This window comes from Pelodiscus sinensis, chromosome 4, assembly GCF_052426305.1.
Source record: "Pelodiscus sinensis isolate ZL-2025 chromosome 4, ASM5242630v1, whole genome shotgun sequence".
In the NCBI taxonomy this organism is placed as follows: domain Eukaryota; kingdom Metazoa; phylum Chordata; order Testudines; family Trionychidae; genus Pelodiscus; species Pelodiscus sinensis.
The window spans coordinates 104,668,974-104,695,876 of NC_143055.1; the positions used below are offsets into that span (position 1 = coordinate 104,668,974).

The 26,903-nt window shown below is 41.2% G+C and overlaps 1 protein-coding gene across 12 annotated transcripts in view; it reads right to left on the bottom strand.

The window, feature by feature from the left end:
• The window catches only part of ANK2 (ankyrin 2), a 592,965-nt gene that overhangs the window by 254,171 nt on the left and 311,891 nt on the right, over window positions 1-26,903 (bottom strand). The window contains exon 1 of one of the 12 annotated variants that reach the window (XM_075929754.2): window positions 20,779-21,431. The exons of 9 other annotated variants lie outside the window; for them this stretch is intronic. In XM_075929754.2, coding sequence (XP_075785869.2) covers window positions 20,779-20,901 — 123 coding nt within the window. In that variant the 5' untranslated portion in view covers window positions 20,902-21,431. Of the gene's footprint in view, window positions 1-20,778; window positions 21,432-26,903 lie in introns of those variants that run through there. 2 more of the 12 variants (XM_075929762.2, XM_089778039.1) reach the window with 2 other exon arrangements.

Consider the following 26,903-nt stretch of genomic DNA (forward strand, 5'->3'; position numbering starts at 1 on the left):
ATCCTTACTCTTACTGTACATATACAATGCACACCACTGACATTGTCACATACAGTATGTGTAACTGCAGTGTTTAGCTATAAACATCAGAAAAAGATTCCAGCTCTAGGGAGGAAGCAGGGGAAAAGCTCTAAAAGCAGGCCACAATAGCCCTGTAGATGTGGGAGGCAGTACTTGGGTTGTAGGATACATACCCTCCTGCTTATGTATCTTTACTCATCCAAATAGTGCCTCACTATCTACCCTGCTATTTATACTCATGTATGTACTATACACCCCTAAGCAGTGTGCACTCTAGACATACCAGTGAGTAGCACTTACTAAAGTAAGTAGTATGATTAAAGTGGTCAATTAGATTACTTGACCCATTAATCAGACTGAACAGGACTGCAAAATTGGGTCCTTAACAGGCATTACTTGAGTTTCAGAGGGGTAGCCGTATTAGTCTGTAACTGAAAAAACTTAAACAATAAATAGTCCTGCAGCACCTCAGAGACTAACAAAAAAATGTAGATGGTATCATGAACTTTCATGGGCACAACCCACTTCTTCAGATAAATGGAGTTAAGGGAGCCAGGCTGCAAAATAAATGGCAGAGAAAGAGAGGGGATGAGGAGGGAAAGAGAAGGAACAAAAAAAGGGGAGAGGGGGAATGGTCAATTAGATTGTCCATGCTAAATGAAACTGATAGAGTGGGTTCTGAGAACTCTTAAGTACCCGTTGCTTGGGTTAAAGCTTTGAGTTAAAAAGTTAAATTGTCATTTTGGTCAATACTGAATATTTACTACTAGCTGGGATACATAATAATTAAAAATAACTACCTAAACCTCATCTGAAGGAAATCCAAGGTATATGGAATGCATGTGATAGACATCACAATCTCCAATATATGAATATCTACATAACTTCATGTCTGCTGGTCTTTTAAAGTGACAGCACAAATTTTCCATAAACAAGTAAAACCAGTCACTTTCAGAGTAATAGTGTAATACAGTAAACTTCCGATAATCCGGCACCTTTAGGACCCAGGGGGTGCCAGATTATCAGATTTGCTGGACTATCGGAAGGGGGGGCTATGACGGGTCTGGGGGGGGATGCCATCCCAGACCCCTCATAGCCCCCCCTTCTGATAGGCCGCTCTGCCCCAGGCATCCCTGATTCAGCCACTGCCGGTCAGTTTCAGCAGCGGCTGAATCGGGGATGCCTGCAGCAGAGCAGCTAGAGGGCTGCCGGGCTGGTCTGGTAGCGCCAACCCTTGGCGCTGCAAGACCAACCCGGCAGCACCCCACCTGCTCTGTCCCAGGCGTCCTGATTCAGCCACTGCCGGTCAGTTTCAGCAGCGGCTGAATCGGGGATGCCTGCAGCAGAGCAGCTAGAGGGCTGCCGGGCTGGTCTGGTAGCGCCAACCCTTGGCGCTGCAAGACCAACCCGGCAGCACCCCACCTGCTCTGTCCCAGGCGTCCTGATTCAGCCGCTGCTGAAACTGATCAGGAGCTGATTCCAGGAAGCCCAGGGCAGAGTAGCTCTGCCTCAGGCTTCCTGGAGTCAGCCGCTGGTCAGTTTCAGCAGCGGCTGAATCGGGGAACCTGGGGGCAGAGCAGCTCCAATGGTCCGGCTGCCTGGAGCACTTCCGGGTTCCTGATGGTGCCGGACCATCAGATGCTGGACCATTGGAGTTTTACTGTAGTTATGTGGCAACAGAGATGTTGAAAAATGTATGAGAAAGTTCTTCATCTTATACATTCTGAAAAATGTCAGCATGCCAGATTTGAGATAAACCAATTTTAAATGTTCTAAACAAAAATACACAATGTGAAAAATAATAGTGATAAATAGTAAGAATAGTTTTTAACCCTTAACACAGTACTAAAGATACTTGGCTTTTGTATAAATAGCACTTTTTTGTCCATTTATTTTAAAGCGTATTACAAAGGAAGGCTATTATTATTTCAATTTTATAGGAGAGGACACTGACATATATAAAGGAGAAGTGACTTGGTTAATGTCATGCAACCAGTCAGTGACAGAGCCTAGAATCTTTACTGTTGGTCCAATACACTATCCATTGGACCACAGTTCCAGTATAAACTTCTGAATTTTATATTTCAGATAGAGTAGAAGAGCCAGAAAATTAACATTTATAGAACCTTATAAACTACAGCTAAAAAAAGCAGATAGCAGAAGGTAGCATAATACATATTATGTAATGAAAGTTATTCTAAAAAAAGGAACATTATCTAATAAATAGTTTAATGAGCTGCAGTTAGGTTAATGAAATGAAATAAACACAAGAAAATGCATCATTTGTGAAACTTTTGTACAGTTTTATTGCAATTAAAGTGATAAAACAAGGTTTTTATTATTATTACTGCAGAACAATGACTCATTAAAGGGAACATAGCAGCAACTGTATATCTGGAAAGTAGCTGCCTGTCTAGGTAAATATTTGGCTATTTGTGTATGTTTTCTATCTGGCTATTCTTAATCCCACTGAAGTCAAATAGGACTTTTGCCACTGGACTTCAAATGGAATAGCTAAGCCCTAGAAGACAGTAAGTCACTCTTTACCACTCAGGGTATCTCTCCACGGCAAAGACAGACACCAAGGCTGGCTCATGTCACCTGACCCATGGTCATGGGTTTTTTTCATTGCAGAGTAAATGTCTGGGCTCAGGCAAAAGCCTGAGCTCTGGGACCCTCCCATACTACAGAGTCCTGGAGCCTGGGCCTGGAGCCCAAACTCCAAAATCTACACAGCAATGAAACAGCCCCCGTAGCCCAAGCCCCAAGCCCAAGCCCAAGCCCAAGCCCAAGCATGGGCCAGCTATAGGTTTTTCTTGATATGTAGACATAACTTCAGAGTTAAGTAGTATAATTCAGTCACGTCCTATGTGACTAGTCAGAGTAGAAACCAAAGTGGTAGAATCCAATATAAAATCTGTTATTTGGACTGAAAATAGAGATTTGCTACCTTAAAGTCTTACTCCATGGGATGGCAAGTGTCCTCTATCACAAACAGAAGCTGAGTGCAATCGGCATCTCAGAAGAACTGCTCAGCAACTTGCTGAACTGAGACTTAAAGTAGGGTATGTCTACACTACCCTCCTAGTTCGAACTAGGAGGGTAATGTAGGCATACCGCACTTGCAAATGAAGCCCGGGATTTGAATTTCCCGGGCTTCATTTGCATAAGCCGGGCGCCGCCATTTTTAAATCCCAGCTGGTTCGAACCCCGTGCCGCACGGCTACACTAGGCTTCCTAGTTCGAACTACCTAGTTCGTGCCGCGTGCAGCCGCGCGGCACGGGGTTCGAACCAGCCAGGATTTAAAAATGGCGGCGCCCGGCTTATGCAAATGAAGCCCAGGAAAATAAAATCCCGGGCTTCATTTGCAAGTGCGGTATGCCTACATTACCCCGCTAGTTCGAACTAGCTGGGTAGTGTAGACATACCCTAACAGAATTGCATTTGTAATGTAAAGCATATGTTTATAGTCTCTTGTCTTCTCACATTCTTTCCATGAGTTATACAGTGCAATATGGCTTCACATTTTTACTAGAAGAGCTAATTATAAGTAAATTAGAAGATATAGCTGGCATTGCTCAGGACTTTAATTAAATTAAGTTTTGTTTGTGAATAATAAAATGAAAATGTACATGTGTCAGTTGTATCATTGCTTGAGAGGCCCCAGCGAAGAGAGACCCCAGACCTCTCTCACTGCAGCAGCTTGGGGCCAGCTGAGAAGCATCTTTCAATGGCTGCTGAAGCTCCAGCAGGCACAGTCGAGGGAAAGGTGCATATCTCCCAGCAGGGGCAGGAGCATGGGCAGGGGCAAGGACAGGTTAATCCTCCCTCTACGATCCCAAGCCAGAGTGAGGAATGCAGCAGACTGTGCACTTTCCCCTTGCTCCCTAAGAAGGGGAACAGACAGCAATGTTTGTGTGCAAAGGAGGGGATCTTCAACCCTCTTTCCTCCTCCCTCCCTAAAAAGCGCACCTGGAGGGAGGCTTGGGGTTGGAGTAGCTCTAGATGTGGAGGGGTAGCCAGCCCCTTTCACCAGCCTGGTGATTCTGTCTCTTCTAAGAACCAATCCTATTCCAGCACATTCTATTTTCCTAACACAACCAAATCCTTGCCTTGCTTTAAGTTATGATAAGAAGGAGCTGTATGCCAAATTTGGTGGTCCTAACTTTTACCCTTTAGGAGGAGTTCTTGAACAGACACACAGAAAAACTGTCTCAAATATATAGTAGACTACGTCTCTGTACTGAAAAAAAAAAACTTTCATTCTTATACTTTCACAATATTTTATGGTGTAAAAGAATGACAAGAAAAGAAAAAAGAAAATGGGTGCAAAAATATGTCCAGAAAAATAATACCAAAGAACAAGCCATGTTGCTTTGCGGGTTGACTGGCACCAGTAGGGAAATCTGCCACCATCTGCCCTGTAACCGTGTGTGCAGCTTTAATTATATCAGCAACATAATTATGTATATATTATTAAATGACTATGTCTATCAATGCAGACTACCCATAACTCACACATAGAATACTGATTAAACCCTGTTAGTAGGTAGATTCTCCACTACAAAGCACTAGTGCCATAGTAAATTACATACACACCACTTCAAATGAAGTCAAGGCACCAGGGATTTCACACTCCACATCTTAAAAATACCGCATATCACACGTTAGTATTTCTCCTTCCAACAATTGTCCTTGCCAGTACCTGTACACATTCACCAGTTGCTGAATCTCTTACAATGTGCCTTTCAAATTGCATCTTTCTTTTTACTAAATCCCTGACTAGAATTTGCTGTTTTCCAGTTATCTCCACTACTTCTCTATTGGTTACTCAGTCTATTCCTGATATTTTCAATATTCGTCTATCTATAAATCCATAATTAGAAAGTCTATAATTTCTTTACTATCAGTTGTTTTAATATCCATATTTCACAGCTATAATTTAACAGAGACCAAATGTACCTTTTTTAAGAGTCAGTATTTAGTTTTCAGATTCATGTCCAGTCTCAGCATATGCTTATTCTTCCAAAATATCCCTTTTGTTCTTGCTAGTCTAGTATTGACCTCAATATCCAGTCTTCCATATATAGCGCCGCAAATTTAAGAATGAGAGAGCATGATAAGCAGGAAGCTCAACAACTGGAACTTTATTTTTTTTTAGCTATCATCATGAAAGACAAAGGAAGATTATTTGAAATGTGTCTTCAAAAAAGTTCAAAGTATATTAGGCTTCTTTGTTAATGCTGAGACAAGCAACCATATTCTTAAATTTCATTAATTCATAGTATATGAATATTTGTAGCTACTGATGTTGGAAATAGCCATCCTGTGTTTCCTTGCCTCAACGACACTATTTTATTAGCATGCACCTCTTTCCCGTTGTTGCACCTTGTGACTTTAATCTTTTCTCCCACTAAATATTTTAGTTCTGTAATTGTACAAAGTCTGAAAATGGTTTTGGGATACAGTAGGAATAAATGGGCCCTGCAAAACCATTATTTATGCTGGTATAAGGCTTCATCTGAATAAAGTTTTGCCTGGAGCTGAACCTAAAGTTCTATTTATCATATCTTATTTTTCACCATATAACTTGTTATGCTATTATTACTCCCATGTAACAGCATAGTTCCAATAAAACTGCATGCAGTAATTCAAGAGATCTAATCAGAGTCCCACATTGATTACCTTTTGCTGCCATGGGCAATTTTTTTTTTTGCCCTCTTTGCATCTCAATTTTGTTTTCCATAATGTGGGATTAATAATACTTATGTTCCTACTGCACAGAGGTGTTATGAGAAGTGAGCTAACAAAGCATTTTGAAGATGCAAAGTGAGCAATTTTATTATAGTGTGAGGTTCTTATAAAACCTGAAGCTAATTATCGACAGCATTTTAGTCAATCTGAATAAAATCGTGACCCTTTCAAAATCACTGGTAAAACTCCCATGGGGAGAGCATTTCACCCTCATGTTTCTATTTATCCAACTGTGACTTGCTTTGGTGGCTATCTAAATAGTTAATTTTCTTGCTATAATCTTACATGTAATTATCTCCAAAAACAATTCTAAAACTAAAATCCTTCTCAGCTGTTTTGATGGTGTAGCTTTATGTTTGCATATTACAATTAATTTAGTGAGACATGGTTCAGAGTGATCAATGACCTCTTCCTATATTCTGGATTGATGATGATTACTAGAACACACCAGTGATTCAGACTGAAGATCGCAAGGCTTACTGCTGAAAATATCAAAAACTGCCAGAACAAAAAGAACATTTTATTGTTCAGTACACCATAAATGATTTACAAATATGGTTAAATTAAGCTTAAATAGAGAAAGGAGGCTAATTTGCCCTTTTTATTATGTACAAAATCAAAAACAAGCAAGAAATTGCTTCTCTTAGATTGCCTCAAAGCTTTTCTCTTCTATTTCAATGCACTTATTCCACAAACCCACTGCTAAGAATAAGCATTAAATTCTCCTCCAGAACTCTGCACTCCTGGTTAAAAACAAAACTTACTGGGACAGTCCTTCTGTTGGTATAATCTGGTAAAACTCTGCAGAAGTCAATGGAATTAAACCAGTTGATACCAGCTGTGAGAATCCGAGAGACAGCTTTTGTTTGTTTGGATAGAGTAAACTCAGATGTTTAGCTTTTCTTCCCGCCCCCGCCGCAGAGAGATGCTCCATTTTGGAGAGAAAAAATTATATATATAAAAATTGACCAAAGAAAAGTATAATGTGCTCAGTTGTACCCTTTTTATGCAATGGGTGACATTGCCCTTTTACGAGCTGCCTTGTAACTTAGAGAAGGGGGAACGTTTCAGGAATGGTCATTGCCCTGCCCTTGGTGCTGTCCAGAAGAGGTATTTATGCTTTTACTGAGATGAAGCAAGGAGGGGAGAGTGGAGTTTATGGGAAATAATTAAGAAAAGGATCGCACCTGCACTGTATCATTTGTTGTCAGGTTCTCTCAGATATTTTATGTGAATGAAGCTGCAATCCAATGAAATCACTTCTACCCAGTATAACTGGACAGTAAGATAATATGTGATTCTCCACTAGGGTGATGAGAGGCACACATTGGTTCCCAGACAGATTATGATTTCAGGATTCAGGTTTCAAAAGTAATACAGGAAAGATAGTTATACATGAGAATTTGTTGAGGCTATTTTCTGTTGTTACTTTGTAGTATTCAAGTTCTCGAACTAGCTTTGTACATTGGAATAAAGTGTTTCAGGCTCCATATGTTTCAGGATCCTTTTATGAGGTTTCAGACCCTAACAGGGCTACGACAATTGAACCTCCACACTCCGGCTGTGTCTGATCTGGGAACACCCGTGGTTCAGATCCCAAAGGGGGAGGAGGAAGCAGCTCTGCATACTGACATTCCCCCTCTCCTCCAGTTGGGGAAATGGCAGCATAGCGCTGCACTTCTCCACTGCTCCCATAGCAATGGAGGGCAGTGTCTGAAAGCGGGGTGCAAGGTAAGCATCCCACCCCTATTCCCCTTGTGCACGCTCCTTCCCTCCATTCCCCTCCGTAGCAACCTCCATGGTCTGCAAAAATTCCTTAATCCGGCATACCCTATTTCCCAGAGATGCTGGATTCATGCGTACTAGGTACCATTTCAAGGGAATAAATCTTACACTAGACTTTATTAGTGTCTCTCAGGTAAAAAGAACTTAGCTAAGAAATTACTACAATACAAGAAATGTATGAAGGAGTTTCTACACCTTTTGGGGCTATGCTACTGACAGTTTTCCATTGCTAGCTACCTGTGACAATCAGATGTAAGTCTTTGAATGATTTTTTATTCCCTTTTATGTTCTTAAAAACTTTTTTGGCATGGTGATCACCGTTTAAAGAAACCATTTACCAAGAATAACCACACTAAAATATCTGGGGTCCCTTACTATACTTAGAATAGGTGCCATGGCATGATAACAGCTGGTAAACACTGGCTTTTCAAGAAAGATCACTGTAGCTATAATGAGGCTGTATCACTCATTTCATCCAGTTGCCATGGTGCCTGCATGCATTATTCAGGCAAAACTCTAAGTCATTTACATACCATTTACCATTGCTAGTGAAAACATTGGGTAACCTGATTTCTTTTGGAAATATAATTCACTTTCAAGTCTCAGGCAAACAATCCATTTTCAAATGTTTCCTTAACCTCTGTGAAGTTTTGGGAACCATTCAGGCCTATAAGGGGTTCTGTCACCACCTGCCTGATAAATGCTATGGCTCAGAGCTCTGATACGAGAAGCCAGCCTACACGCATGATGTTTCACCTAGGCTTCCTATACCATAGTTACTCCTTCCAGGGCAGCCTCAATAACCCTTCTGGTCCCAAAATTTGTCCCCTAGAGAGAAAGAGAAATTCTCATCTCCCCAACACTTAAACTTTTCCCATCTGGGTCATCACTCCTGAAGGAGTAAAACCTGCCCCCCAATTAACACTTCACTTTGATGCACACAATCCACACAATTTGCACAACAGAGACCTGATTGGTGTGAAAATAAACAGTGTATTTAATAGAAAAATCATGTGTTAAAAGATGAAATAGGAATAAAAAGAAAACCCAACGAAGACACAATCTCAGGCTTTATGCTTCTATATTAGTTAAATTCTCTTCTGTAACAAACTAGAGTAAGATAAAGTTAGTTGACCGGCTTCTACTGGGGACACAGACAAGCTTTTGAACTTACACAGAGCTCTGCTTCAGCTCTATGTAAGTTCAAAAGGTTGCCTCTCTCATCAACTAAAGTTCATCCTATCAAATATATTACCTCTCTACCTCATCTCTCTAAAATCCAGGGACCAAAACAGTTGCAACCCCTTGGGATGCCTGAACCCTGATTGACACAACCTTTAAAGTCAGTGCACATGCACCATGCTGAATACCCTGGCATGTCAATTATTTCAAAGTTTTCCAGCTTATGTCAGTGTTTTAAATTTCCTTGCTCTATTGATGCTTCTGCAGTATTGGTTGATAGTAATTTCACTACCAGTATAAGCAAGAGAACCTTTACATTTCATACACCACATTATGTTCTCTCTGCATACAAATGTCCAAAATGTATCAAGCCATATATTTAAAGCATCAACAGAAATTTACACAGACATCATTTGGAAGTGGGATATTTTTCCTTCTGCCAGAGCTTAAACATTAGCTTGTATCTTCCATGCTAATCACAAGATTTTTTCAGTTTACTGCAAGAATATGACTCACAAGTTTAGTATCCTATTTCTAACCATGGCTAAAGCCCACATGTTTCAGTAGCAAACCATATTCTTAATCAACTCATCAGAACATCAAGTCCTGTTGTTAGGTAACTTGAAGTTACTCTCCAGGTTGACTGCAGTAATATCAACATAATGCAATTTCTTTCTGACCCTTCTCTTCACTCACCTCCCCTCACTCCTGCCCAGTTCCACTACTTCAGTTGTCACAGAAAACCCTAGCCACCAAAAGGAAGCATGCTGAACAAAGCCAATCCATTCCTGTTTAAAGCCTAGCTTAGAAGAAGCAACATTAACTGTCTTTTTATCTATTCAAGTCTTCTATTACATTGTCAGCTTCAGTAGTTTCAAGCAGTGACATGTCTTTATTAGACATCCTTGCAGAGCACCAGCAAGAAACAGTAAATAATTAACAAGAATCCCGCATTACTAAACCTAGAATAGCACAGAGAGGCTTGTCATTATGGTCCCTTGATGCCACTGCAGTGGCTTAACCTTTATTGGTTCTTCCTAAATGCATTCTGAGCTATTCACCATACAAAAACTTGAAAATTGGCATGTGCAGCGGAGCATTTTTTGTTACAGTGAAACATTATTTATAAAATAATATTCTGCAAAAATTCTCTTCCACTGCATTTTTCCATGCCTTAACCTCACCATTAAGGACGAGCATACCCTGATGGAAAATTCATATAACTATTGATACTAAGGATCATGCATGCAGGTCTATTCAAGTGAAATAGGACCTCTCAGGTGAGGAAGGGTTTGCACTATATATTATACTGCACATGCTAATATTTTATTAAAGAGACCAGATAGACAAGGTAGCAAGCTTTCTGACCTACACAGAGCTCTTCTTCAGGTCTCAGAAAAGTACTTAGACTGTCATAGTTAAATACAAAGTTTGAAGAGACTGTTTAACGTAAGTAATTAGCATATAAGTTATGGGATCATTCAAAGTAAAGTGGCCTGTTGTCACACTTCAAGTCACAAGGCAAAAAGGGAAGGGGCTCATGGATTATAGATTGTTGTGATAAACCATAAAATCCAGGGTCTTTCCTAAGAACATGATTACTAGTGTCTAGCAAATTTTATGAATTTAAGCTCCCAGGTTTGTCTTTTGAAGCCTTTATTCAGGTTTCCTTTGACGATGAGGACTGAAATACTTGATGTGGAATGAACGTTTTGTGACATGTTTGCCCACAGACGATACAGTGCTTTTGTCTTTTATCATTTTTCACTCGAGACCATAGTCAAAAATAGGGGTGAAACCGGATGAAACCAGACTCTCGAATCAACCCACTGGAACCAACATGGCTACTAGAACACTGCAAACAAACTAATATTTTATAGCACTTAGATCAGTGGTCACCAACCTGTAGAACAGGATCTATTGGTAGATCTTGGAGCCTTTGACAGGTGATCCTGACAGATTTGGCCAGAATGCTGTCAAGCACCAGCACTTCATCTGCCTCTGTCTGCACTGCTGTGCTGCTCCTGCCCTCTGCCTGCCTGGGAGCCTCTTGCTTGCTGTGCAGGGCACAGGAAGAAGAGGAAGGGGGGTGCTGATGTCAGGATGCCCCTCCCCCCACTCTGTACACCATCTGCACAGAGCAGAGGGGGGCAGAGATGGAGGGAGTTTGCTGGCTGCTTTTGGGAATGGTGCAGGGCCAGGTTAGGGATGAGTCTGCCTTAGCCCCCTGCACCACCACCCAGAAGCCACCTGTGGTAACTGGTGCCCGGCTGAAGCCTGAATTCCAAACCCCAGACCCAGTCCAGAACCCCTTCTGCACCCCAAATCACTGCCCTAGTCCTGAGTCCCCCTGCACCCAACCGCCCTCCCAGAGCCTGCACCCTTTACCTCCTCCTATAGCTCAGCTCCCTGCCCCAGGCTCAGTTCAGAACCGCTCCCACACTCCAAATCCTTTAGCCCAAGATCAGAGTCTGCATCTCCCTCCCCTGCATCCCAGCTCTCTGCCCCCAGCCTGATAAAAGTGAGTGAGGATGGGAGAGGGAGGGAGGACAGAGTGAGCAGAGGTGAGGCCTCAGAGAAGGGGTAGAAAGGGGGCCGTGCAAGGCTGTTTGGGGTGGATCCTGGATTGCACTTCAATTAAAAAAGTGACCTCGTGCTTAAAAAGGTTGGGGACCACTGACTTAGATCATCTGACAGGAAAACACTTCTCACATTAACAACCAATACTTAGCTCAGTCATAACAATGTAAATTCAGAGTAAATCCATTTACTTCTATCAATTTGCCACAAAGTATCTAAGCTCATCAGCTGGTCCCATATCAGTAGTATGTTCTGATGGCTGACTTTACCCATATCAACTCATCTTCATAGTTCTCTCTCTTGATTTCTTAATCTCTGAAAAACGAGTGTACTGACAATTTGTATATTATGTCACGAAGGAAATGTCTGATTGCTGTTCTTGTTTCTTTCCATTTATATAGGCATGATCTCCATTTCTATATTGGACACACATTGGCAAATTTTGTTCTCATTTTCACCTGTGCAACTGGAATTTGCTATGTGAGAGCAAAGTTGGCCTTCTACATTTCTAGGGCTTATTTCTACTCTTTCTGGATAGTTCAGAGATGAACAAGCACCTCAGAAAGGCATGTGCAAATATTCACTCAGTGTGTCTCATTTCACTTTGCAAATAATTCAGAATTAATTTACTGACCGGAATGTTTATGGAGGGCCCAATCCAGATCCATTGGTGACATATTAAAATACATTTCAGATCTTGTAACTGGTACACATTTTCATAAAACACCAGATTCCATGAGTTACGTTTATCCAATTATATCACACATACAGAAAAACAACCAACATAGATTGAAGTTAGAACTTTGCAGCCCTCGATTAAATAGGAGAGCATTCACATCATCAGTCAATGAACAGAGTGTTCATCAACTACAAACTTTTACACTTCCACAAAACCTTTTTAAGGAGCCTGAATATGCAATGTAATAATTTAAAAAGATGCATAAATGCATATTTATCCAAGAAACCAATAGTACACTTGGGTAGATGATATCTATCTTGAAAAAACTATGTATATATATTTATGTTCCTGTTACAACAGAATGAATCTTATCTTTCAAAAATAGCTAAGGAAATTTAATTTAAAAACTGCATATAAATACTGTTACAGTTGGACTATAAACTCATAAAAAGGTAACAAAAAGGCCAGAACATTCCAAGTGGGAGTGGAAATTGCTTCCTTTCCCCACATAGTCAAGGGAATTAGTAATTGTCATACTTAACTCTCATTCCTTGGCTTTTATTATTTCTTGAGGTTATATATATTATTCTCAGTTTAACCATTAAAGACAAAATGAGAGCATCAAGGGAAAAAGTAGGGAAAACACTGACTTTATTCTACATTTAAACTAAACTTATGACAGGTACTCATATTGTATTTATTATTTTCCATTGTATACACACAATATCCTCTCAGACGAAGCTCAATACTTTGTTTCTTTTTTTTATTTTATACAGCAGGGAGGGGCAAAGAAAAGTTCATTCTCACTCTTACAACCTCCTGATTTTATGCCATTTCATTCACTATTGGGGCTTGTTTCCTTTTTCAAGATGATGCTGATGGCAGTGTCATTTTTCCACTTAGTGCTTAAACTCAGATTTTCCCCCGGATACTGTGTTCTTCCTTTCTCTTGTTTGACACTTAGCAGTTCATGTTTGGTAGGCCTAAATCAGGTATTTAAATTTATTGGGGAAATGATGCTGCCCTGCCATATACATCACAGGTACAAAGTTAATAAGTAATACAATATATACTGGTAATAGTTATAAGCTCTAAGGCATTAAGGGTGACTTCTAAATAAAAAGTTATTACTACTTTTAAATCAAGTATTGCACTCCGAAAGCTTTTTTCTGTGACAAAAATGCAGTTGAACCACTTACAATTCTATGGAATAGAAAGGCAGTTTGTTGTGGTCATCATTGACATATAGAAAATACAGCCACTGATCTGCAGAAAAATATATAGTACATGCCACTAATAGACCAGCCCAAATTGAGTTAATGCAATGAGCATTCTGGGCCTGAGGCATTATATTTACGTATCCGAAGATTGACACTCTGGAGATCGATCTTCCGGGAGTTCGATTTAGCAATTCTAGTAAGGACCCACTAAATAGAATGCTGATAGTATCCTCATCAACCCTGGTACACCACAGATCATGAGAAGTAAGGGAAACTGATGGAAGAGTTTCTCCTATCAATCACCCACAATGGGGCTTCCGGAAAAATTCAATTTAAGGTACGTCGACTCCAGCTTCACTATTTTCATAGCTGGAGTTGCGTATCATAAATAGAATTTCTCCTCCGGTGTAGACGTGGCTTCAGAAAGGTTCAGACATATGAGAAATGTGTTTGCTGCAAACAATAAAAAGTCACTTCCCTTTTCAGAGCTCAACATATGTCCCTAACAGTGTTCCCTGTAAGCTGAAAACTTAAGTCACCATCCAGGAGAGATTCAAAAGCCACCCAGCTGATTAGCAGAGTGCCCACAGTGTCTACAGCCAGCACCATGTGTTTCTACTGGTAATGCACATGCCTCAGGAACAAAATTTATTCCTCCTTTGGATAGAAAAGAGAGAGAGAGAGAGGGAACACTGGTCCTAAACCCACTAACCAGCAGTTCACCATATTGCCAAGAATGAGAGACAATAAGCATCTTGTCTAAGACCCTGAAGAACAAGGAGGAAAGCCCGGGGGGAGGGGTGGACAGGAGAGCCTTACGAACAGTAGAACTAGTACAGAATCAGTCAAATCCCAATTGTGTATTAAAAAAAAAATTCTGGAAAGTTTGGGAAGTACATCAGCTAGGACCAAAAAAAGCTCTGACTCATGTAGCAGTGAGAAGGAACTGAGGATGCAGTCAGTCCACTCCACCCTTTAATGCAATGCAAAGGCACAAGCAAACACCAAACGACACTTCTTGGAAAAGCTCTGACTCCATGCACACGAAAAACAGTGATTTCCTACACATTGTGTTATATAAGAGCATAACCTTCTAAACACCACAGTGACACTTTTCATAAAACATGAATTCTCTCTGAAGTTTCAAAAACTGCACTATGCCAGGAAGTTATTTAAAGGAAAGCATGTTCTTTACTTCTTGATGTTGAGGGAAAGCAGAGAATGCTAAAAAATTCCAGGGCACTGTCTTCAGCAATTGTTCAGGAGACTATGACTACCGACCTACTGCTAAATTCTGCCTGTATGTACACATCTTCTGAAGTTCGCTAATAGCAGCAGAACTTTGTTTCTACCTCTGTCTTTGTACTTCTGTATGTATTGGCTAGCAACAGCAGAATGTGAGCTTTGACATTCCTTGGGTATTGAAGGTGGTAGCAGACAGGACCATTGAAATACGCCCATTTCATTTCCTTTTCTTTGACTAAAAAGTGATGGGTGTTTCAGCTGCTGCAGATGATGTGAGAACAGGTTGTCAAAGTCATGCAGGCCAGCAGAACCATTATAAGTAGCCTTCTGGAGGCATATTTTTTTAATCAGATCAGCTATTATATTCGTACAGTATAAACTGTTTTTGTTCCCCTTCCAACAGTTTGGCAGAAAGAAAACTACTTTACATAACACCTACCGAAAAACAGAACTGCTTGGAATGTAAGAAAGCAGCAGGTTCTCAATGTTATAAAGGGACAGGAGAACATGAATGAGCCAGATGGCTAAATGCTGTGCAGTGGTTAAAACCTGGGACAGATTGCCTTCTATAAAACGGGGATCATATTCACCTATCTTTCAAAGGCACTCTGAGGTTTAGGACTAGTCTACACACCCTGCAATTCAAATGATGGGAGTATGAGCAGCAGTTATGCCGAAGTGCAGCACTGAAGCTCCCCAGGGAAGATGCTGAAGGTGCAAACTAAAAGACTCTTTGTTCACATTACTCTCATCCATATGCAAAGTAGGAGCCTTTTAACTCACCCCCCCAGTGCTCACACAGTGGCGATACAGTACAGCACTTTTGCACTCACGGTGGGGCCAACAGCCACTGCGGGCCCCAGATGCCAGGTGAGAGGGTGGGCTTAATTTGACTTAATTCACCAGGGCCTGATGAAATGCATCCTAGAATACTCAAGAAGCTAATAGAGAAGGTATCTGAGCCTTTAGCTATCATCTCTGAAAAATCACGGAAGACAGGACAGATTCCAGAAGACTGGAAAAGAGCAAATATAGTACCCATCTATAAAAAGAGAAACAAGAACAACCCAGGAATAAACTACAGACCAGTCAGTTTAACTTCTGTGCCAGGAAAAAAAATGGAGCAAATAATTAAGGAATTCATCTGCAAATATGTAGAAGAAAATGAGGTGATAGGTAACAGCCAGCATGGATTTGTAAAGGGCAAAATATGTCAAAGCAATCTGACAGCTTTCTTTGATAGGAGAGCAAGTCTTGAGGATAAGGGAGATGTGGTGGATGTGGTATACGTAACTTTAGTAAGGCATTTGATATGGTCTTGCATGATTTTATCAATAAACTAGGCAAATATAACTTAGATGGGGCTACTATAAGGTGGGTGCATAACTGGCTGGATAACCATTTTTAGAGAGTAAATATTAACAGTTCACAATCATGCTGGTAGGTCATAACAAGTGTGGTTCTGCAGGGGTCTGTTTTAGGACCAGTTCTGTTTAATATCTTCATCAACGATTTCAATATTGGCATAGAAAGTATGTTTATTAAGTTTGCAGATGATACCAAGCTGAAAGGGGTTGCAAGGGCTTTGGAGGATAGGGTCATAATCAGAGCTCGCCAAACCAGCTGCGCTGTCCAGATCGCCCAAACCCGGCTCTTCTGGGTTACAATCTACTCGCCACGGGCAAGTAGGTTGTATTATTTGTCGAGCCCTGGTCATAATTCAAAATGATCTGGGCAAACTGGAGAAACTGTCTGAGGTAAATAGGATGAAGTTTAATAAGGACAAATGCAAAGTACTCCACTTAGGAATGAACAATCAGTTTCACACATACAGAACGAGAAGTGACTGTCTAGGAAGGAGTACTGCTGAAAGGGAACCAGAGGTCATAGTGGACCACAAGCTAAATATGAGTCAGCCATGTGACACTGCTGTAAAAAAAAGCAATCATGATTGTGGGATGCATTAGCAGGAGCAGTATGAGCAAGACACGAGAAGTCATTCTTCTCTACTCTCTGCTAATTAGGCCTCAACTGGAATATTACGTCCAGTTCTGGGCAGCACATTTCAAGAAAGATGTGGAGAAACTGGAGAAGGTCCAGAGAAGAGCAACCAAAATGATGAAAGGTCTAGAAAACATGACCTATAAGGGAAGACTGAAAGAATTGGGCTTGTTGAGTTTGGAAAGGAGAAGACTGAGAGGGGACATGACAGCGGTTTTCAAGGTGTTACAAGGAGGAAAAAGAAAAATTGTTCTCCTCGGCCTCTGAGGATAGGACAAGAAGCAATGGGCTTAAATTGCAGCAAGGTTGGACATTAGGAGAAACTTCCTAACTGTCAGGATGGTTAAACACTGGAATAAATTGCCTAGGGAAGTTATGGAATCTCCCTTTCTGGAGATATTTAAGAGCAGGTTAGATAGACATCTATGAGGGATGATCTAGACCAGTGTTCCTCAACCAGTGGTATGAGTACCCTTAGGGGTACTCGAGAGAAATCTGGGGGAGGGGGGAGGGAAGTCAACACAACTGAAATTTGGAGAAAACTGAATATGTTTTAAGTTTTACAGCACTTTATTATTTTTGTAATTTTTGCACCAAAAATTTCTTTGCTTGCCTGGCTACAATTAAGTTGCTTAAACAAATGTGTTGCAATTGTAGAAAAAAATGTGTGTGTCTGAAAACTGTAGGTATTGGGAGTACTTTTTTAAAAAGGGAGTACTTTATAAAAACAAGGTTGAGAAACACTGATCTAGATGGTGCTTGGTCCTGCTGTGAGGACAGAGGACAGGACTCGATGACCTCTCAAGGTCCCTTCTGGTTCTAGTATTCTATGACATTAGCTCTGCTGTGTAGACATAACCTCACATACATTACCATAAAGCAAGAGGACATCTGTAAGTCACTAGAGCTAAACAAGGGTAAAACTGGTATAACTGAGAGGAAACTCAGGCCCAGAACTGATAAACAGAATGCACAAATGTACATTTGGTGGGGGACTGGGGACTCTTCTCACTTATTTGCAGTTTCTCCCAGTGAGTGGGGATGGTGACCAAGCCATCAATTTCTAAAGAATTAAAAGCTTCCGTTTCTTCAAAACTAACATCCAAGCCCAAAGATTGTGAAGAAAGCCTTCAAATGAGAACTGCACTACAGGAAGAGAGAACACCAATTCAATATCATCTTCCTGATTCCACAGGCAGGTAGTTCCAGAGTCTCTGTTACTGTTCACAGCTATGTTAAGCTGCAGTAACAGGGAAGTGAAGGTGATTCTGGCTGGTTTCACTGCTGCTATTCAGAATCCGCTAGCACAGGTGAAACAGATTAATATCATTTTACAGCTGCTACTTGGGAAACCTTCGAGCTGCAGCAGCAGCAGGCACTGCCACTTATTCATGAAAATATAAAGAGCAGGATGCAACACGCCTCCCTCCTCTCTCTCCCCCAGCCAAAGAAAATGGCAGTGGAAAGAGTAAAGTAACAAACAGCACACACCTTGCAGTATCTTGAAAGCTAGGAAGAGAATAGTAAAGGCCCATGTTCTGGTAAACTAAGGCTACATTAGTCAACTATATCCTGCTCCTCTGACAAAATCAGGAGCTTCAAGGCCAGTGAGAAAGAAAGAGAAATTTCCTTCTAGCCAATGGAGCCCTTCCCGCATAACCAGGATATAAAGATCCTTAAAGGAGATATGAGAGAGTTTCCAACATCTGTTATTTATCGTCATGCTCTCTTTTCCACTACTGATCCCACAAACAAATAGACCCCTCTTGCGCCCTAAATCCGGCCAACCCGACAAAACGGAATTTAAATAGATAGTGTATCTAGGGCAGTATCCCACCTTATCAGAGCACAGATGTTAGCGGGTAACCAAGCACCACTTGTTTATTTGTATCCATTACTGAACTAACCTGCAAGATATGCTGATGGCCCTCGTCTCCCACAGAAGGGAATTGAGGGGTCTCATCATGACAGGACATGCTCATCACTTTGCAGCAGTGGGATTTGCATTCCTTCGTCACTTGAAATGCATTCATTTCTATTACATACCACACATCACAGACACACGTCATAGCACAACCTGGGTCTGCCACTATTTCTCTCAAAAACAAGGAAAAGATCGGTTAATCAAAGCCACACCTACTCCATTGGAACACAAGTTTGTTGTGCAGCCTAAGCAGCTATTTACGTAACAGCAGAGTATGCAGCTGCAGTAAAAGGGAGACAGAAGTGAGGCCAGTGGCTGAATATTAACAAGAAACAAAAGCCAACAGCAGCCTGGTATTCCCTGTATTTCCCAAAGAGTGAGCTACTGATGCTTCTGAGATATATGGAAATTTGATCAGCCACCTCTGTTTACCATGTTACAAACTCACATACAGCCCAGAATCTGCCTGGTTCCAATCAGGGTAATGCAGCACTCTGGGAAAGGATCTGCCAGGAAGGTCAGCTTTAATTCTGTTCAGCTTTAATTAAGGTCATAGTATCCATGTCTGACACAAACAAATTTACAGGCCAGGGAAAAGCTTCTGAAAGGCAAACCAGTGAAAATGACTGATGTTCTGGCCATGTACGTGCACAAGTGCGTGTGAGCAATGGGCATATGCGTAAAGGCTCTCCAGCAAGGACAAATACACACACACCCAGTTGAGAAAGAATGCTATTTTTCAGGGACTGGCACAATCGAAAATGTAATCATAAAAACTACCTTATGCTGTGGTGTCCCATTTAGGGGATTAGTAAAGTAATCACAATCTGCCCCAAGCAATTCTATTCCAGTCATCCAAACACTTCCGATATTAGAAATGACATTCCTTCTTGGATAAAAAGTATTCCAATGCAACTAGCTGAACTCTGTGTAAACAAAAGTCTTTTAAAATCCAGAGGCACCATCTCATCAAGCAGCCTAGTAATTTTTTAAAATTATTTTAATGAAGGCAATTGAGAAAATTCATTCCACTACTTAATGGCCCGGAAAGAAGATGCATTTCAAAGTTCTCAGTGAGGATGGGTATGGAATTTCAAAGGGTTGCTTAAAGGAGCTGTAAATCAAAATGTAGTACTAAAAGATCCTATTTCTTTTGCCTTTTACTGACAAACCTGTGGGTCTCAAGAGAATATACATGAAATGCACTAAAAAAGAAAGAGAAAATTATCCTTCTAGGGTACTATGAAGTAAGCAATCCATTTAGGAACACATCAAAAGGTAATGTCAGAAATGTGTTAAAATGCACACAACAATAAGCTAGAGATTTCTGATACAGTAGGAAAAGATTTATGGCTAAGAAAAGACGACACAGACACATCCCCAGTGCAATTTAGTCCTAAAGACGTCTTTAACAACAGCTTGTTAAGATACACACACCGCAATTATTGCTATTTTTCCCCCCACAGTGGTAAAATGTTGCATCTTTGTTGGAAACTATACAATGAGCTGGCAAATCATGTACCTGTATTCTTTTTTGTGGGGGAGCAGGGGGGGGGTATAATGCAACCAATCAAGACTAGCTCCTCATTTCTAATACAGTCTTTTAGGAAAAACAGTAAGTATTTAATTGTGAATGAATAAAAACCTTCCAAAATCAGAAATAAATGTAGCCAAAGCTATTTCCCACACACACTCAAAAATGTTCATCAGCCACAGGAAGAAAATGACAGACTGCAGACTTGTGTTTTAAACCAAACCTAAAAAAAAGTACACCTGCAGCGTACTGTGTAAATAAACTGAATTATAGCTTAAATCACAGTATTACTAACAGATGACTGAATAACAACCAAGCCTATAGATCCAGCACTGGAAAAGAGTCTGTATGTAGCATCCAGCTTGTATGGAAAGGCCATACGCTAATAATTTGGGAGATATGCACTGAAAATAGGAAGAAAAAAAGGGGAGGAAGGGATCATGAAGCACAAAATGCACCTTAATACTGCAAAGCACAAAATCAACACCCTCCCCTTCCCTGACAACTGCTTCAGATCAGCTGGAGACATGAAACACCTGGTCCCTGAATGATGAAACAGAGCTCCAGATCTTTAAGGGATTGAGGAAGGCAGGCAATATTAGTGCTCCTGGCCATCTTTACTTGCATTTTTCTTTGTAGCTATGGGCTGCCATGTCTGGTAGTACTTTCACCTCCCTGCAGCTAAGCTAGTGCAGTCTAGTGCAGAAATGATGGGAAAGGATGCAAATGAGAAATGAGAGACCAAAAAATAAGAAAGATGAATGAGAGAGTATTACAAGTGTTGCTGCAGACACCTGTGTACATGCCCTGTGTAGAGAGGGAAGGGTGTGGGTAGAAAATTATTCCTCATACCTTGCGTTTCCGATCCACCCTAGAGATTTTCCGCTGTTTTTTCCTTTCCTTCTCGAGATTTCTCTCCCTCTCATCGAGTTCAGCCTCACGAACTTTTTTAATAGACGCAGCAGCATGAGCCATTTTGGAAAGGGAAACACCAGTTCCAAGGCATCAATATCCACCAGAAGGATATACAGACAATTTGGGGTTACCCCCTCCCCACAAGGACCCTGCCAGCGAGCCAAAACTTCACAGTGTAATCCACTCTTCCTCCTTTAGTATCTTGGGATAGGTCACAGCTCTGCTCCAGCCTCTGCAGCACTCGTTAAGTCAGTACAATATAAACATGTTCTAAATCAAAACCACACACATTTACACAAACACAGAGCAGTCCAGGGAATGCCTCATTACCAGCCTGAAACCACTTCACATTTGCTGTATTGTCAGTGCAGACAAGCTTCAGAGCAGCTGAAAAAAATCCATCCTTTAAACACACATTACCAAATTAGGAATGCGTTTTGGGACTCCTCCAGATAGACTGTCTTCTCACTAGAGCCAGGAAGAAGCCACTTCTTTGAAACCATGAAGTGGAGAGAAAGGTGGACAGCTCCTTCCAGTTTCCAGCATCACCTCTATGCAGGGTGAGAATAAAATGGTGCAGTCTGACTTAATGACTTGCTGCTGTTGCTGCGACTGCCTGTGCTGGAGCACATGATATGTCTTTCCCCCCTTCTCGTCCTTTCCTTCTTCCCCTGATTTAAACTGAAATTAAAAACAGAAGCAAGAGCTACTGGGTCCAGAGGAGACCAGCTGCAGCCTGCTCACCTGCAGGTAGCGACTTCTGTACTAAAGCATGGGTGAGTGAGCCTGAAAAAGGCTGGGAATATTCAAGTCCTCATTGTGTCGTTTATAGATCCACGTGAGACTGCATTAAGAGAGCAGCATAAAGCAGCAAACCAAATGCTACTCTGAGGGGGATGATAGTAAGGAGATGCACAGCTCAGCTTGCCCCAGCCAGCTGAACTCTACAGATGAAAAATAATAATAATGAGAAAGAGAGTATATTGTTATTATCTGCCAGTGGCTATTTTCAGCCATTTGCTCAGACGACTTACAAAGCACAGTGCTGGGGATAAAAAGGGATGATTACTATTAGTGACTGGGAGAAAAAGAAACAAATAGAAATAACATCCTATTAATTAAAAAAATAATGATCTCCTCCCCAACCATCACCGACAATAATGTATGGCTTTAATATCAGGGACAGGTGGGGCTGTCGTCCCCTGGCTATCACCCATCCAAAGTATCATTTCACAATACCAGTCCCATCTTTCCGTGTGCAGTTTCCCACTGCAAGTACATTAAGCACTGACTTACTGAAACAGTGGATGTTAAAACTTCCAGACACCTGTGTGATGGGTTGAATCACAGAAACCCCCTTAGGTTTGTCCCCTGGTGTGCTGATCATGCCACTGATGCCTGCCTTTCTTCCTGCCCTCTGGGGCTCCCCACCACCCAGACAAGGCAGAGAGTTGGGGATTACCGCTCCCCTGCAGAACAACACAGTCATTGAACCAGTTCAGCTCCCAGAGGGCTCAGCACCCAGGAAACTAATCCCCAAAAGGGACCACACCCAAAAGAAATCCGTCTTACTCCATGTAAAAGTTTTACACAGGGAAAGCTCATAAGGTCTGTCCACTTTACCAATGAAAGAGAGAGATGCAGTGGTTGACCCCCACCCCCAGGTAACAAGTACTTACACTGGGCAAGATAATGAACAAAAAAGTGTTTATTAAGTATAAAAAGTAGAATGTTAAGTAGTTGCAAGTGAAAACAGTCAGATCAAAGTAAGTTACTAAATTAAAATGAACAAAAAATGATAGCTAAATCTAATCCACTAAGGAACTTGTTACATGCAAATTCTTACTCTAAACAGTTGTTTCTATCTCAGGTTAAAAGTTTCAAGTCAGAGTTGATCTTTACTCTGGCTTGGGTGTACAGCTTCTTCAAAGTCCTTAGGTTGGTCCAGGCAGCTTCAAAAGCCAGCTGAAGACAAAGGACTGATGGCTTCCCATTGCTTAAATAGACTTCCCCATAGTGTAAGAAGCCTTTGTTCCACACTTCCCATCCGCATGAAAAATACCAGGTTCAAGATGGAGTCCAGTACCAGGTCTCATGGTTACATGTCTTTCTAGGACCAACCACAGTTCAGGCTTATAGAACAAACATGACCATTCACAGGTCACTGATTTGAGTATTGAGTCATTAGGTACCGTTATATCCTTTAACTCAAGTAGGTTTTCACCAAAGATGAAACAGGCCCACAACAACTAAAACTAGACACTATGAGTTAATAAGCTGCATTGCTAATAAAGCAAGACAGGAGTTGTTGGTTTTCTAACATCTTTCCTAATTCAAGACGAGAGCAATCCCCTGACTACAATTTCAGCAATCTGAATAATACATCTGAAGCCATCAATCCTTCAGACATAATAAACAAATTAAGTGGCATTCAAAGGGAATGGGTAAAACAGTAAATATATCAGGAGAAAGCACATAGAAACCAGTCATCATATATCCTGGCCAAGACTGGTAACGTCAACTAGTCATTTTCGCTGCCTTAATTTTTGGGTGATGACCTGATAACACCTAAAAAGCAGTCTGGCTTTCAGAAAGTGCTGAGCACTCTCCTCTGAAAATCAGGCCTTCTCAATATGTCTCAATTGGGAAATTTGAAAACAGAGGCAGGCCAAATCAGTAGCTACTTTTGAAAATCTTGGCATATTATCTAAGCACTCGGCAAGAGAGTCCACGTTCAGGGATGGCCTACAACAAGGGAAGGCAGAGATAGCAGAGAGCTGATAGGATGCACTTTGCAGAAAACAAGAGTGCTAACAGTATGCAGTGTCATCAGGAACAACTCTCAGCACTGGACTTTTACATTTAAGTGCTGGGAGATCATTTCCACACACACAGCAGTTAAGGACCTAACCAATAGTTTTGCTGAGTATGTGGGAAAGGGGCAAAATAAATAAGGGTCAATTTACGTGTCCAGAAATCTTAATAAAAGGTGGAGTTGTTGATAAAATGAACAAAGACTAAATAGATAAAACAATTCAGTAGAGAGAAAGCAGTGAAGGTTATATTAAATATATATATATATATATATATATAAAATCCCAAAATGAGTCATGAATAAAGAGTGTTGCCCTGACCACTTTGTATTTTCCGTCCTCCCCTTTATTTTTGACATTTTAGATTGTAAAATCTTTAGGGCAGAGATCGTCTCTTCCTATGTATTCTTAGGGCACACCATGCTAGTTATTACATGATATTACTGGGATGTCATTTGGTTGTGAATGGGAGGGAGATGCACTGTATTTTCATGCATATACAGGATCACAGTTCACACTTCAAAAGATTTCAGCACCCTTGGGTACAGGATTTGGGTCTTTTCCTGCTCTAATGTTTAGGATTTTTTACATCAGTTGAGATATGATAGGGCAATGAACATTGGCCAGCTGACCTCTGAGCAAGCAGGGCTTAAAACTAGCCCTGTGAATTCACTGCCATTTTAACTATTTACACGCCCCATTAAAACAGTTCTCCTAATTCAAGCACAGATCAGAGTTTCTATTTTTCTCATGACAAAAACTACGACAGAGAATCTTTTCTACAACCAAGGAAGGTGGTATTTTAAAGGAAGGAACACAAAGTACACTGCCTAGCTCCCCTACAGAGAGGAAACATTTTGTTTTACTGTAGGGAGTGTTCCCTAACTATAACAGAAAATGATCAGTTGCTACTTACTGTATGCCGGATTTCATAGATCTTAAAAGAAACCACCCCTCCACAGATATCAAAAGTCTGGATATTACAGATCCCTTTCAATAAAACTTTGGTTACCTCCTACATAGTGTGATTTTCCTCCAAATATTTCTTCATAGGAGGCATGCACTGATGATGCTGCACAAGGACAACAGCATACACAGCAACTCTGCTACAAATGGTATGTAGGAGGGAAGTGGGAGAGTAGGCAGATGTACAATAAGACAAAAAGAACAGAACACCAGAGAAAAACATGTCTTTCCTGAAATGTATTTGTCACCATTATCTCACTAACCTAGGAGCTGATCCATCTCTGGTATAATTTAATTGGCTTCAATATGGTTTTCACTTGGTGTGATTTGACTCCAAGAATTCAAACTGTACAATGGCCTGTGTAGTTTATACGTACACTGTGCATTTGAGAGAGCCTAGATGTGTCATGCGCTGAACTGGTTGTCTGGGTATTTAATTATAGCTAGCGTTCCCCATGGCCTGGTTTATAGCTCAAGGACCAATCATTAGCCTCCTGCCTTGATTCCCTGATCATCATCATTGGCATAGCACCCAGCACATTAGTGGGGGAAGATTCTGGACTCAAAGACCCCTCTGCCTCCCCAACTATCATGGGGATGGGTGTGAAGAGGAAGGGTACAGAGGCCAAGTTGACTGGTGAGGAAGGCAAAAAAAAAAATGTTGTGTGAGGGATGAGAGCGCAAGGTGGGATGTGATGGAGTTTCATCAACTACCAACCAGACCAGAAGTAGTGTCCCTTGCCCGTGGATCTCCTAGTTCCCAGGAGGAGGGGATAGAGTTAAAGAGCAAGTCTGGGTAACAACAACTAATAGCTGGTGCGAGTGTGAATTAAAAAAGGACTGACAACCTTTTGAGGGGGGAAAAAAAAAGTAAAATGTAATTCTGCATGTAATTTAGACTTACTTCCAAATGCAATGCAGTACCTACCTTGCACATACAGCTAACTAACTGAGCTATTATTTTACCAGAGCCAGGGGTCAGACTTTCTGCCCCCAATCAAGAAAAACCTATATAGTATTTCTACTGCCTTTTTGAGATGAATGTGCATAGGTACAATCAAGAGATAACCAAATGCACTGGACTGCTGGGGATATTAAATAAGAAATCCAGCATAACCACTGCACAGCTTTGATGAAACCAAAAGCACCTAGATACTGACAGTATATTTAACTCAGCTATTTAAAGCAACTCTGATTAACTGTATACATCACTACATTTAGTAACTCAAAGGGACACTAGTTTTTATAGACTGAAAATCAAAATAATTCTAATTGAAAGAACAGTAACGTGCATACTAATTTAGGACTCTCAAGCCTATCATGCTGTATTTGTTAACTGCCTGCTATCCATCTTCCCTACCCCCCATAAGCTCTTCCAAAAATAATAAATACCTGTATTTGTTAGTTACACAATAGTTGTGCCATCTTTTAAAAGTACGACTCAGCGAGAGAATTAGCAAACATATTGTCCTATAGATATTTAATTTTATTGTTTGATATTTTATAGAAGAGCAAAATTTGAAAGTAGAAAAGAAGGCTCACTCTGGGTATGTCTACACAGCAAAGTTATTTCAAAATAACAGCCCTTATTTTGAAATAACTTTCCTAGCGTCTACACAGGCAAACCGCTATTGCAAAATAAATTCAAAACAACAGAGCGCTTATTTTGAATTTGGTAAACCTCATTCTATGAGGAATAACACCAAATTCGAAATAGCTATTTCAAAATAAGTGCTGTGTAGACACATATTTCGAAATAGGGGGCCTCCAGCCTTCCCAGGGTGCCCTGGTGGCCACTCCAGCCTCAACCAAGAACACTTCTTTCCCTCCGCCCCTCCCTGAAGCCCTCAAAAGGGTAAACTCTGGCCACAGTGCCTATGCCAGCTCAAAGCCTGCCAGCAGTCACTGCCCCTGACCCAGTGGCCCCAAAACATGAGCCAGCAAGCCACTGGCAGCCAGCCCTCCACCGCTCCCCAGAAGGAGTCTGCCAGCTCCCAGGAGCCTGCCAGGCCCAGAGAAGACGGGCACCTTCCTGGTCCAGGGTGGAGATCATGGGCCTTATTCAGATTTGGGGGGGAATGCCCCCAACGTCAGTGATCTCCGCACTAGACGGAGGAACATGGACATCTATGGCAGGATAGCTGCCATCCAGGCCACCAAAGGCCACATGCGAACCCAGGAGCAGGTTTGCATGACAATCAAGTTGGTCCGGCGAGACCCCAACCATGAGCCCTAAACTTCCCCTCCCCCTTCTTTCTCTTGCTTTCCCCTTCCAGCTCCCTC